This window comes from Thunnus maccoyii, chromosome 11, assembly GCF_910596095.1.
Source record: "Thunnus maccoyii chromosome 11, fThuMac1.1, whole genome shotgun sequence".
In the NCBI taxonomy this organism is placed as follows: Eukaryota; Metazoa; Chordata; class Actinopteri; order Scombriformes; family Scombridae; genus Thunnus; species Thunnus maccoyii.
Window position 1 is genome coordinate 5829710 of NC_056543.1, and position 14512 is coordinate 5844221.

A 14512-nucleotide genomic window follows, 5' to 3' on the forward strand; every position below is an offset into this window, starting at 1 on the left:
GCGCCTAGCACTGCCTACTTCAATTTTAAAGACTTGGAAAGCACACCGCCACCTTTCTTTAAATGCACACATGGAGCTAAACAAGTATCACACTTCATGACTTTCTTTCCTTCCTTCTAGTTAAAAAGTCAGATAGCCCTTCAAGCCAGCAAGAGGATGTCCTTTTGTTAACATACCAGGTACAGTTGGTGACTCTGGGGTGACGTCAACAACCACAGCTTCCACGGAAAACTGAAGTTGTTGTTGGACACTGGGAAGGTCAGTGAATTCAGACACAGATAGAGCATAACTGGGGTCGTAGGATATCTTCTGCAGTTCTTTGCTATCAGAGCTCCTGGTTCCGATTGCAAAGGTCAAGACTCCCAGCTGTTTGAGAGCAGAAGCTGGTTCATCAACACTGTCAAAAGACCTTCCACCACTTAACAATATCAGCACCTGTGGGACTCCTTCCAGGCGCCTGCTTCCGGCAGAGGCCGTGAAGACATTATCCCTCACGAACTGGAGAGCTGCTCCAGTGTTGAGGGGTCTTCCGCCTTTGTGCCTCAAACCTTTAATAGTGTCAAGGACCTCGCTCTTTGTGGTGTACGTGTTCAGATAGAACTGGACATCTGGATCTCTACTGTACTGAACCACTGAGACACGGTCCTTGTTGTCATCCACACTGAGTGTCTCTACTACTCTTTGGACAAAGTCTCGCATAGCTGGGAATCCAGTTCTAGTACTATCAGATCCATCCAACAAGAACACAACATCCCTTCCTGGTGCCTTTCTGTCCACTAGGGAACACAAAATTTGAGACATATTTAGTTTCATGTGTCAAACCTTTCCCGTGTGAAAGTCAGATGATGAAAGCTGACCTCAACCTTTACAATTTACTCTATTAATGCTGGCACAAATGATTTTCTCCTAAGTGGCACTGGCTGACTCAAACTCAGTAAGAATACAATTTATTACACTTCAGTTTGCGTCCCACCATGATCGTGGGATGGAAAAATGGGTCACTTTCTTACCAGTTACTGTTGGTGTCATGGGCGTGGCCCTCACTAGCACTGTGCTCATTACAGAGGAGAGCTGTTCTTGGACACTGGGGAGGTCAGTGAAGTCAGACACTGATAGAGCGTAACTAGGGTCATATGATATCTTCTGCAGCTCTCTACTGTCAGAGTTCCTTGTTCCAATGCCAATGGCAAAGATGCCCTGCTGTTTGAGAGCAGAGGCTGGGGCATCTACATTGTCAAAAGAACTTCCACCATTTAGCAGGATCAACATCTGTGGAACACCTTGCAGGCGCCTACTCCCGGAGGAGTTTGTAAAGACGTTGTCCCTGACGTACTGGAGGGCTGCCCCGGTGTTGAGGGGTCTGCCTCCTTTGTGTTTCAGCCCTCTGACCGAATCCACAATATCCTCTCTGGTGGTGTACGTGTTCAGATAGAAATGGACCTCTGCATCTCTGCTGTACTGGACCACAGAGACACGGTCTTTGTTTTGTCCCACATTGAGTTTCTCCACCACTCTCTCAACAAAATCACGCATGGCAGGGAAGCCATTCCTTGTGCCATCGGAACCATCCAGAAGGAATACGATATCCTTTTTGGCAGTGTCAACTGAGAAAAAGACAGGAAGACAAACAATAAAAACCTCTGCAAAAAGTACGCTCGTGGCCTGATCATCAATTGGTGGGCCTGTTTTTTTGAAAGCGCCTAGCACTGCCTACTTCATTTTTAAAGACATGGAAAGCACACCGCCACCTTTCTTTAAATGCACACATTGAGCTAAACAAGTATCACACTTCATGACTTTCTTTCCTTCTTTCTAGTTAAAAAAAGTCAGATAACCCTTCAAGCCAGCAAGAGGATGTGCGTTTGTTAACATACCAGGTACAGTTGGTGACTCTAGGGTGATGTCAACAACCACAGCTTCCACGGAAGACTGAAGTTGTTGTTGGACACTGGGAAGGTCAGTGAATTCAGACACAGATAGAGCATAACTGGGGTCATAGGATATCTTCTGCAGTTCTTTGCTATCAGAGCTCCTGGTTCCGATTGCAAAGGTCAAGACTCCCAGCTGTTTGAGAGCAGAAGCTGGTTCATCAACACTGTCAAAAGACCTTCCACCACTTAACAATATCAGCACCTGTGGGACTCCTTCCAGGCGCCTGCTTCCGGCAGAGGCCGTGAAGACATTATCCCTCACGAACTGGAGAGCTGCTCCAGTGTTGAGGGGTCTTCCGCCTTTGTGCCTCAAACCTTTAACAGTGTCAAGGACCTCGCCCTTTGTGGTGTACGTGTTCAGATAGAACTGGACAGCTGGATCTCTGCTGTACTGAACCACTGAGACACGGTCCTTGTTGTCATCCACACTGAGTGTCTCTACTACTCTTTGGACAAAGTCTCGCATAGCTGGGAATCCAGTTCTAGTACTATCAGATCCATCCAACAAGAACACAACATCCCTTCCTGGTGCCTTTCTGTCCACTAGGGAACACAAAATTTGAGACATATTTAGTTTCATGTGTCAAACCTTTCCCGTGTTAAAGTCAGATGATGAAAGCTGACCTCAACCTTGACAATTTACTCTATTAATGCTTGCACAAATGATTTTCTCCTAAGTGGCACTGGCTGACTCAAACTCAGTAAGAATACAATTTATTACACTTCAGTTTGCGTCCCACCATGATCGTGGGATGGAAAAATGGGTCACTTTCTTACCAGTTACTGTTGGTGTCATGGGCGTGGCCCTCACTAGCACTGTGCTCATTACAGAGGAGAGCTGTTCTTGGACACTGGGGAGGTCAGTGAAGTCAGACACTGATAGAGCATAACTAGGGTCATATGATATCTTCTGCAGCTCTCTACTGTCAGAGTTCCTTGTTCCAATGCCAATGGCAAAGATGCCCTGCTGTTTGAGAGCAGAGGCTGGGGCATCTACATTGTCAAAAGAACTTCCACCATTTAGCAGGATCAACATCTGTGGAACACCTTGCAGGCGCCTACTCCCGGAGGAGTTTGTAAAGACGTTGTCCCTGACGTACTGGAGGGCTACCCCGGTGTTGAGGGGTCTGCCTCCTTTGTGTTTCAGCCCTCTGACCGAATCCACAATATCCTCTCTGGTGGTGTACGTGTTCAGATAGAAATGGACCTCTGCATCTCTGCTGTACTGGACCACAGAGACACGGTCTTTGTTTTGTCCCACATTGAGTTTCTCCACCACTCTCTCAACAAAATCACGCATGGCAGGGAAGCCATTCCTTGTGCCATCGGAACCATCCAGAAGGAATACGATATCCTTTTTGGCAGTGTCAACTGAGAAAAAGACAGGAAGACAAACAATAAAAACCTCTGCAAAAAGTACGCTCGTGGCCTGATCATCAATTGATGGGCGTGTTTTTTTGAAAGCGCCTAGCACTGCCTACTTCATTTTTAAAGACTTGGAAAGCACACCGCCACCTTTCTGTAAATGCACACATTCAGCTAAACAAGTATCACACTTCATGACTTTCTTTCCTTCCTTCTAGTTAAAAAAAGTCAGATAACCCTTCAAGCCAGCAAGAGGATGTGCGTTTGTTAACATACCAGGTACAGTTGGTGACTCTAGGGTGATGTCAACAACCACAGCTTCCACGGAAGACTGAAGTTGTTGTTGGACACTGGGAAGGTCAGTGAATTCAGACACAGATAGAGCATAACTGGGGTTATAGGATATCTTCTGCAGTTCTTTGCTATCAGAGCTCCTGGTTCCGATTGCAAAGGTCAAGACTCCCAGCTGTTTGAGAGCAGAAGCTGGTTCATCAACACTGTCAAAAGACCTTCCACCACTTAACAATATCAGCACCTGTGGGACTCCTTCCAGGCGCCTGCTTCCGGCAGAGGCCGTGAAGACATTATCCCTCACGAACTGGAGAGCTGCTCCAGTGTTGAGGGGTCTTCCGCCTTTGTGCCTCAAACCTTTAACAGTGTCAAGGACCTCGCCCTTTGTGCTGTACGTGTTCAGATAGAACTGGACAGCTGGATCTCTGCTGTACTGAACCACTGAGACACGGTCCTTGTTGTCATCCACACTGAGTGTCTCTACTACTCTTTGGACAAAGTCTCGCACAGCACGGAATCCAGTTCTAGTACCATCAGATCCATCCAACAAGAACACAACATCCCTTCCTGGTGCCTTTCTGTCCACTAGGGAACACAAAATTTGAGACATATTTAGTTTCATGTGTCAAACCTTTCCCGTGTGAAAGTCAGATGATGAAAGCTGACCTCAACCTTTACAATTTACTCTATTAATGCTGGCACAAATGATTTTCTCCTAAGTGGCACTGGCTGACTCAAACTCAGTAAAAGTACACTTTATTACACTTCAGTTTGTATCCCACCATGATCTTGAGATGGAAAAATGGGTCACTTTCTTACCAGTTACTGTTGGTGTCATGGGCGTGGCCCTCACTAGCACTGTGCTCATTACAGAGGAGAGCTGTTCTTGGACACTGGGGAGGTCAGTGAAGTCAGACACTGATAGAGCGTAACTAGGGTCATATGATATCTTCTGCAGCTCTCCACTGTCAGAGTTCCTTGTTCCAATGCCAATGGCAAAGATGCCCTGCTGTTTGAGAGCAGAGGCTGGGGCATCTACATTGTCAAAAGAACTTCCACCATTTAGCAGGATCAACATCTGTGGAACACCTTGCAGGCGCCTACTCCCGGAGGAGTTTGTAAAGACGTTGTCCCTGACGTACTGGAGGGCTGCCCCGGTGTTGAGGGGTCTGCCTCCTCTGTGTTTCAGCCCTCTGACCGAATCCACAATATCCTCTCTGGTGGTGTATGTGTTCAGATAGAAATGGACCTCTGCATCTCTGCTGTACTGGACCACAGAGACACGGTCTTTGTTTTGTCCCACATTGAGTTTCTCCACCACTCTCTCAACAAAATCACGCATGGCAGGGAAGCCATTCCTTGTGCCATCGGAACCATCCAGAAGGAATACGATATCCTTTTTGGCAGTGTCAACTGAGAAAAAGACAGGAAGACAAACAATAAAAACCTCTGCAAAAAGTACGCTCGTGGTCTGATCATCAATTGGTGGGCGTGTTTTTTTGAAAGCGCCTAGCACTGCCTACTTCAATTTTAAAGACTTGGAAAGCACACCGCCACCTTTCTTTAAATGCACACATGGAGCTAAACAAGTATCACACTTCATGACTTTCTTTCCTTCCTTCTAGTTAAAAAGTCAGATAGCCCTTCAAGCCAGCAAGAGGATGTGCTTTTGTTAACATACCAGGTACAGTTGGTGACTCTGGGGTGACGTCAACAACCACAGCTTCCACGGAAAACTGAAGTTGTTGTTGGACACTGGGAAGGTCAGTGAATTCAGACACAGATAGAGCATAACTGGGGTCGTAGGATATCTTCTGCAGTTCTTTGCTATCAGAGCTCCTGGTTCCGATTGCAAAGGTCAAGACTCCCAGCTGTTTGAGAGCAGAAGCTGGTTCATCAACACTGTCAAAAGACCTTCCACCACTTAACAATATCAGCACCTGTGGGACTCCTTCCAGGCGCCTGCTTCCGGCAGAGGCCGTGAAGACATTATCCCTCACGAACTGGAGAGCTGCTCCAGTGTTGAGGGGTCTTCCGCCTTTGTGCCTCAAACCTTTAATAGTGTCAAGGACCTCGCTCTTTGTGGTGTACGTGTTCAGATAGAACTGGACATCTGGATCTCTACTGTACTGAACCACTGAGACACGGTCCTTGTTGTCATCCACACTGAGTGTCTCTACTACTCTTTGGACAAAGTCTCGCATAGCTGGGAATCCAGTTCTAGTACTATCAGATCCATCCAACAAGAACACAACATCCCTTCCTGGTGCCTTTCTGTCCACTAGGGAACACAAAATTTGAGACATATTTAGTTTCATGTGTCAAACCTTTCCCGTGTGAAAGTCAGATGATGAAAGCTGACCTCAACCTTTACAATTTACTCTATTAATGCTGGCACAAATGATTTTCTCCTAAGTGGCACTGGCTGACTCAAACTCAGTAAAAGTACACTTTATTACACTTCAGTTTGCGTCCCACCATGATCTTGAGATGGAAAAATGGGTCACTTTCTTACCAGTTACTGTTGGTGTCATGGGCGTGGCCCTCACTAGCACTGTGCTCATTACAGAGGAGAGCTGTTCTTGGACACTGGGGAGGTCAGTGAAGTCAGACACTGATAGAGCGTAACTAGGGTCATATGATATCTTCTGCAGCTCTCCACTGTCAGAGTTTCTTGTTCCAATGCCAATGGCAAAGATGCCCTGCTGTTTGAGAGCAGAGGCTGGGGCATCTACATTGTCAAAAGAACTTCCACCATTTAGTAAGATCAGCATCTGTGGAACACCTTGCAGGCGCCTACTCCCGGAGGAGTTTGTAAAGACGTTGTCCCTGACGTACTGGAGGGCTGCCCCGGTGTTGAGGGGTCTGCCTCCTCTGTGTTTCAGCCCTCTGACCGAATCCACAATATCCTCTCTTGTGGTGTATGTGTTCAGATAGAAATGGACCTCTGCATCTCTGCTGTACTGGACCACAGAGACACGGTCTTTGTTTTGTCCCACATTGAGTTTCTCCACCACTCTCTCAACAAAATCAAGCATGGCAGGGAAGCCATTCCTTGTGCCATTGGAACCATCCAGAAGGAATACAATATCCTTTTTGGCAGTGTCAACTGAGAAAAAGACAGGAAGACAAACAATAAAAACCTCTGCAAAAAGTACGCTCGTGGCCTGATCATCAATTGGTGGGCGTGTTTTGTTGAAAGCGCCTAGCACTGCCTACTTCAATTTTAAAGACTTGGAAAGCACACCGCCACCTTTCTTTAAATGCACACATGGAGCTAAACAAGTATCACACTTCATGACTTTCTTTCATTCCTTCTAGTTAAAAAAAGTTAGATAGCCCTTCAAGCCAGCAAGAGGATGTGCTTTTCTTAACATACCAGGTACAGTTGGTGACTCTGGGGTGACGTCAACAACCACAGCTTCCACGGAAGACTGAAGTTGTTGTTGGACACTGGGAAGGTCAGTGAATTCAGACACAGATAGAGCATAACTGGGGTCGTAGGATATCTTCTGCAGTTCTTTGCTATCAGAGCTCCTGGTTCCGATTGCAAAGGTCAAGACTCCCAGCTGTTTGAGAGCAGAAGCTGGTTCATCAACACTGTCAAAAGACCTTCCACCACTTAACAATATCAGCACCTGTGGGACTCCTTCCAGGCGCCTGCTTCCTGCAGAGGCCGTGAAGACATTATCCCTCACGTACTGGAGAGCTGCTCCAGTGTTGAGGGGTCTTCCGCCTTTGTGCCTCAAACCTTTAATAGTGTCAAGGACCTCGCTCTTTGTGGTGTACGTGTTCAGATAGAACTGGACATCTGGATCTCTACTGTACTGAACCACTGAGACATGGTCCTTGTTGTCATCAACACTGAGTTTCTCCACTACTCTTTGGACAAAGTCTCGCATAGCTGGGAATCCAGTTCTAGTACCATCAGATCCATCCAACAAGAACACAACATCCCTTCCTGGTGCCTTTCTGTCCACTGGAGAACACAAAATTTGAGACATATTTAGTTTCATGTGTCAAACCTTTCCTGCGTGAAAGTCAGATGATGACAGCTGACCTCAACCTTTACAATTTACTCTAGTAATGCTGGCACAAATGATTTTTTCCTAAGTGGCACTGGCTGACTCAAACTCAGTAAAAGTACACTTTATTACACTTCAGTTTGCGTCCCACCATGATCTTGAGATGGAAAAATGGGTCACTTTCTTACCAGTTACTGTTGGTGTCATGGGCATGGCCCTCACTAGCACTGTGCTCATTACAGAGGAGAGCTGTTCTTGGACACTGGGGAGGTCAGTGAAGTCAGACACTGATAGAGCGTAACTAGGGTCATGTGATATCTTCTGCAGCTCTCCACTGTCAGAGTTTCTTGTTCCAATGCCAATAGCAAAGATGCCCTGCTGTTTGAGAGCAGAGGCTGGGGCATCTACATTGTCAAAAGAACTTCCACCATTTAACAGGATCAACATCTGTGGAACACCTTGCAGGCGCCTACTCCCGGAGGAGTTTGTAAAGACGTTGTCCCTGACGTACTGGAGGGCTGCCCCGGTGTTGAGGGGTCTACCTCCTCTGTGTTTCAGCCCTCTGACCGAATCCACAATATCCTCTCTTGTGGTGTACGTGTTCAGATAGAAATGGACCTCTGCATCTCTGCTGTACTGAACCACAGAGACACGGTCTTTGTTTTGTCCCACATTGAGTTTCTCCACCACTCTCTCAACAAAATCACGCATGGCAGGGAAGCCATTCCTTGTGCCATCGGAACCATCCAGAAGGAATACGATATCCTTTTTGGCAGTGTCAACTGAGAAAAAGAAAGGAAGACAAACAATAAAAACCTCTGTAAAAAGTACGCTCGTGGCCTTATCATCAAGTGGTGGGCATGTTTTCTTGAAAGCGCCTAGCACTGCCTTCTTTAATTTTAAAGACTTCAAAAGCACACCACCACCTTTCTTTAAATGCACACATGGAGCTAAAGAAGTATCACACTTCATGACTTTCTTTCCTCATTCTAGTTAAAAAAAAATCAGTTAGTCCCTCAAGCCAGCAAGAGGCTTTTCTTTTGTCAACATACCAGGTACAGTTGGTGACTCTTGGGTGACTTCAACAACCACAGCCTCCACGGAAGACTGAAGTTGTTCTACGACATTGGGAAGGTCAGTGAATTCAGACACAGATAGAGCATAACTGGGGTCGTAGGATATCTTCTGCAATTCTTTGCTATCAGAGCTCCTGGTTCCGACTGCAAATGTCAAGACTCCCAGCTGTTTGAGAGCAGAAGCTGGTTCATCAACACTGTCAAAAGACCTTCCACCACTTAACAATATCAGCACCTGTGGGACTCCTTCCAGGCGCCTGCTTCCGGCAGAGGCCGTGAAGACATTATCCCTCACATACTGGAGAGCTTCTCCAGTGTTGAGGGGTCTTCCGCCTTTGTGTCTCAAGCGTTTGACAGTGTCAAGGACCTGACCCTTCGTGGTGTATGTGTTCAGATAGAAATGGACAGCTGGATCTCTGCTGTACTGAACCACTGAGACACGGTCCTTGTTGTCATCGACACTGAGTTTCTCTACTACTCTTTGGACAAAGTCTCGCATAGCTGGGAATCCAGTTCTAGTACCATCAGATCCATCCAACAAGAACACAACATCCCTTCCTGGTGCCTTTCTGTCCACTAGAGAACACAAAATTTGAGACATATTTGGTTTCATGTGTCAAACCTTTCCTGTGTCAAAGTCAGATGATGAAAGCTGACCTCAACCTTTACAATTTATTCTATTAATGCTGGCACAAATGATTTTTTCCTAAGTGGCACTGGCTGACTCAAACTCAGTAAAAATACAGTTTATTACACTTCAGTTTGCGTCCCACCATGATCTTTAGATGGAAAAATGGGTCACTTTCTTACCAGTTACTGTTGGTGTCATGGGCATGGCCCTCACTAGCACTGTGCTCATTACAGAGGAGAGCTGTTCTTGGACACTGGGGAGGTCAGTGAAGTCAGACACTGATAGAGCGTAACTAGGGTCATATGATATCTTCTGCAGCTCTCTACTGTCAGAGTTCCTTGTTCCAATGCCAATGGCAAAGATGCCCTGCTGTTTGAGAGCAGAGGCTGGGGCATCTACATTGTCAAAAGAACTTCCACCATTTAGCAGGATCAACATCTGTGGAACACCTTGCAGGCGCCTACTCCCGGAGGAGTTTGTAAAGACGTTGTCCCTGACGTACTGGAGGGCTGCCCCGGTGTTGAGGGGTCTGCCTCCTTTGTGTTTCAGCCCTCTGACCGACTCCACAATATTCTCTCTTGTGGTGTACGTGTTCAGATAGAAATGGACCTCTGCATCTCTGCTGTACTGGACCACAGAGACACGGTCTTTGTTTTGTCCCACATTGAGTTTCTCCACCACTCTCTCAACAAAATCACGCATGGCAGGGAAGCCATTCCTTGTGCCATCGGAACCATCCAGAAGGAATACAATATCCTTTTTGGCAGTGTCAACTGAGAAAAAGAAAGGAAGACAAACAATAAAAACCTCTGCAAAAAGTATGCTCGTGGCCTGATCATCAATTGGTGGGCGTGTTTTTTTGAAAGCACCTAGCACTGTCTACTTCATTTTTAAAGACTTGGAAAGCACGTCCCCACCTTCCTTTAAATGCACACATGGAGCTAAACAAGTATCACACTTCATGTCTTTCTTTCCTTCATTCTCGTTAAAAAAAAGTCAGATAGCCCTTCAAGCCAGCAAGAGGATGTGCTTTTGTTAACATACCAGGTACAGTTGGTGACTCTGGGGTGACGTCAACAACCACAGCGTCCACGGAAGACTGAAGTTGTTGTACGACATTGGGAAGGTCAGTGAATTCAGACACAGATAGAGCATAACTTGGGTCGTAGGATATCTTCTGCAATTCTTTGCTATCAGAGCTCCTGGTTCCAATTGCAAATGTCAAGACTCCCAGCTGTTTGAGAGCAGAAGCTGGTTCATCAACACTGTCAAAAGACCTTCCACCACTTAACAATATCAGCACCTGTGGAACTCCTTCCAGGCGCCTGCTTCCGGCAGAGGCCGTGAAGACATTATCCTTCACATACTGGAGAGCTTCTCCAGTGTTGAGGGGTCTTCCGCCTTTGTGTCTCAAACGTTTAACAGTGTCAAGGACCTGACCCTTCGTGGTGTACGTGTTCAGATAGAAATGGACAGCTGGATCTCTGCTGTACTGAACCACTGAGACACGGTCCTTGTTGTCATCAACACTGAGTTTCTCCACTACTCTTTGGACAAAGTCTCGCATAGCTGGGAATCCAGTTCTAGTACCATCAGATCCATCCAACAAGAACACAACATCCCTCCCTGGTGCCTTTCTGTCCACTGGAGAACACAAAATTTGAGACATATTTAGTTTCATGTGTCAAACCTTTCCTGTGTTAAAGTCAGATGATGACAGCTGACCTCAACCTTTACAATTTACTCTAGTAATGCTGGCACAAATGATTTTTTCCTAAGTGGCACTGGCTGACTCAAACTCAGTAAAAGTACACTTTATTACACTTCAGTTTGCGTCCCACCATGATCTTGAGATGGAAAAATGGGTCACTTTCTTACCAGTTACTGTTGGTGTCATGAGTGTGGCCCTCACTAGCACTGTGCTCATTACAGAGGAGAGCTGTTCTTGGACACTGGGCAGGTCAGTGAAGTCAGACACAGATAGAGCGTAACTAGGGTCATGTGATATCTTCTGCAGCTCTCCGCTGTCGGACTTCCTTGTTCCAATGCTAATAGCAAAGATGCCCTGCTGTTTGAGAGCAGAGGCTGGGGCATCTACATTGTCAAAAGAACTTCCACCATTTAGCAGGATCAACATCTGTGGAACACCTTGCAGGCGCCTACTCCCGGAGGAGTTTGTAAAGACGTTGTCCCTGACGTACTGGAGGGCTGCCCCGGTGTTGAGGGGTCTGCCTCCTTTGTGTTTCAGCCCTCTGACCGAATCCACAATATCCTCTCTGGTGGTGTACGTGTTCAGATAGAAATGGACCTCTGCATCTCTGCTGTACTGAACCACAGAGACACGGTCTTTGTTTTGTCCCACATTGAGTTTCTCCACCACTCTCTCAACAAAATCACGCATGGCAGGGAAGCCATTCCTTGTGCCATCGGAACCATCCAGAAGGAATACGATATCCTTTTTGGCAGTGTCAACTGAGAAAAAGACAGGAAGACAAACAATAAAAACCTCTGCAAAAAGTACACTCATGGCCTAATCATCAAGTGGTGGGCATGTTTTTTTGAAAGCGCCTAGCACTGCCTTCTTTAATTTTAAAGACTTCAAAAGCGCAACACCACCTTTCTTTAAATGCACACATGGAGCTAAAGAAGTATCACACTTCATGTCTTTCTTTCCTCATTCTAGTTAAAAAAAAAGTCAGTTAGTCCCTCAAGCCAGCAAGAGGCTTTTCTTTTGTCAACATACCAGGTACAGTTGGTGACTCTGGGGTGACGTCAACAACCACAGCCTCCACGGAAGACTGAAGTTGTTGTTGGACACTGGGAAGGTCAGTGAATTCAGACACAGATAGAGCATAACTGGGGTCATAGGATATCTTCTGCAGTTCTTTGCTATCAGAGCTCCTGGTTCCTATTGCAAAGGTCAAGACTCCCAGCTGTTTGAGAGCAGAAGCTGGTTCATCAACACTGTCAAAAGACCTTCCACCACTTAACAATATCAGCACCTGTGGAACTCCTTCCAGGTGCCTGCTTCCTGCAGAGGCTGTGAAGACATTATCCCTCACATACTGGAGAGCTGCTCCAGTGTTGAGGGGTCTTCCGCCTTTGTGCCTCAAACCTTTAACAGTGTCAAGGACCTCGCCCTTTGTGGCGTACGTGTTCAGATAGAACTGGACAGCTGGATCTCTGCTGTACTGAACCACTGAGACACGGTCCTTGTTGTCATCAACACTGAGTTTCTCTACTACTCTTTGGACAAAGTCTCGCATAGCTGGGAATCCAGTTCTAGTGCCATCAGATCCATCCAACAAGAACACAATATCCCTTCCTGGTGCCTTTCTGTCCACTAGGGAACACAAAATTTGAGACATATTTAGTTTCATGTGTCAAACCTTTCCCCTGTGAAAGTCGACAACTGCTCGCTGCCTGAAATCATCTTAATAGACACAAATCATATCTTATGGTGATGGTAGGTATAGGTTAATGTTGAAAAGTTGCAAGTGGTCTCTTTACCATTAATTAGAAAAATCTTTTTACTTGAGTATAAAGTTAATCATGCAGTATACAATATCTATGAAATTATCTTACCGATTCCTCCTGTTTTCGAAATGTCATTTTTCAAATTGTCTTCTGTAATTGCAGCAATAACTTGCTCTTGTATATTTGGAAGATCAGTTATTTCAGAAAGGTCTATAGAGTAACTCGGACCATGTGATATCTTTTCCATTTCCCTTTGGTCTGAATTCTTTGTTGCAATAGTTAATATTGTGACATTGCTTTCTTTTAAAGCAGCAGCAGCTAAATCCACATTGTCACTTGATGGATCACTAATTAAAACAACAAGAATTTGTGGAACATTTGCAGTATATCTGCTCCCTGAGGCAGCTGTGAATACATTTTCTTTAACATATTGTAGAGCTGCCCCCGTTTTGAGAGGTCTTCCACCTTTGTGTGAGAGCCTCCTGACAGCTCTAAGGACATCTTCCTTCCTCAAGAATGAATTCAAAAAGAAATTGGCAAGCGCCACATTGCTAAACTGAATCACAGCAACTCTGTCTTTATTTGGTCCAATATCAAGTCTTTCTATTACTTTGTACAGGAAATCTTGAATGGCTGTGAATCCACTTCTGGTATTATCAGATCCATCCAAGAGAAATACTATATCTCTTCCTTTTTCATCACTTTGCTCTGTTAACAAAAATCGATATAATTTTTTATGTTAGTCACAATCATCATGAATAAATTAATGTTCATGATGATTTATTTACATGATCATTCAAATAATCTAGGTTCTTACCTGCTTTAGTTTCCTCCTCAGTTTTCATTTGATTAAGATGGGTCATCAAACTTTGTTGAATACGAAGAAGATTTACAAAGTCAGGGACTGAGTAAGCATAATTTGGGTCAGAGGAAATGACCTGCATCTCAGCTGGATTGGACATTCTTGAACCAATTGCAAATGTGACAACCCCTGCAGCCTTAAGCATATTTGCTGGGCCGCGGGGAGAATCTCTTGATCTTCCACCAGCCAGTATAACAAGTATTTGCTTGGCACCTTCGTGATGTCGACCTCCAGCATTTGAAACAAAGACATTATCCCTTACAAACTGCAGTGCTGCTCCAATATACTGAGGCCTTCCGCCTTTTGGTTTGAGGCTTGTGATTTGCTTAAGAACATCATCTTTTGTGTTGTAAGTATTCAGATTGAAATTGAGTTCAGCATTGTTGCTGTACTGTACAACAGCTACTTGATCTTTCCCTTGGTCCAGGTCAAAGCTGTCAACCACTTTTGCAACAAATTCACGTATAGCATTGAATTTACTCCTGACATCATCAGATCCATCAATAAGAAAGACAATATCTCTGTTCGTTTTGGAGCTTGAACCTAGAAAAGCCCACAATCATGTAAACTGTGTTAATTTACAGTTAAACAGAACAATCTGATTACTGTTGATTTAACTAAAATGCATAGTTTGCAGTTAGTTAATATATTTAGATCTATTTGTTAAAAAATGCAAGTAAATTAACACTTAATTTCACTCACCTACACCAGGGCTGACAGTGCCTTTGTGAGAAGCAATGACTGAGAGCAACTGTTGTCTCACAAGAGTAAAGTCAGATATGTCCTTGATAAAATATTCCGCTCCAGGTCTATGTGCTATTTGCTGCATCTCCAACCTATCTGCATTATTCACT

General features: G+C 45.2%; 1 protein-coding gene across 1 annotated transcript in view; it reads right to left on the reverse strand.

Moving 5' to 3' along the window:
* The window catches only part of col6a3 (collagen, type VI, alpha 3), a 43723-nt gene that overhangs the window by 22354 nt on the left and 6857 nt on the right, over positions 1-14512 (reverse strand). Inside the window, 16 exon segments of the mRNA XM_042427334.1 lie at positions 177-776; positions 1011-1604; positions 1875-2474; positions 2709-3302; positions 3573-4172; positions 4407-5000; positions 5269-5868; positions 6103-6696; positions 6967-7566; positions 7801-8394; positions 8665-9264; positions 9499-10092; positions 10364-10963; positions 11198-11791; positions 12063-12662; positions 12905-13497. Of these exon segments, the coding sequence (XP_042283268.1) occupies positions 177-776; positions 1011-1604; positions 1875-2474; positions 2709-3302; positions 3573-4172; positions 4407-5000; positions 5269-5868; positions 6103-6696; positions 6967-7566; positions 7801-8394; positions 8665-9264; positions 9499-10092; positions 10364-10963; positions 11198-11791; positions 12063-12662; positions 12905-13497 (9551 nt within the window).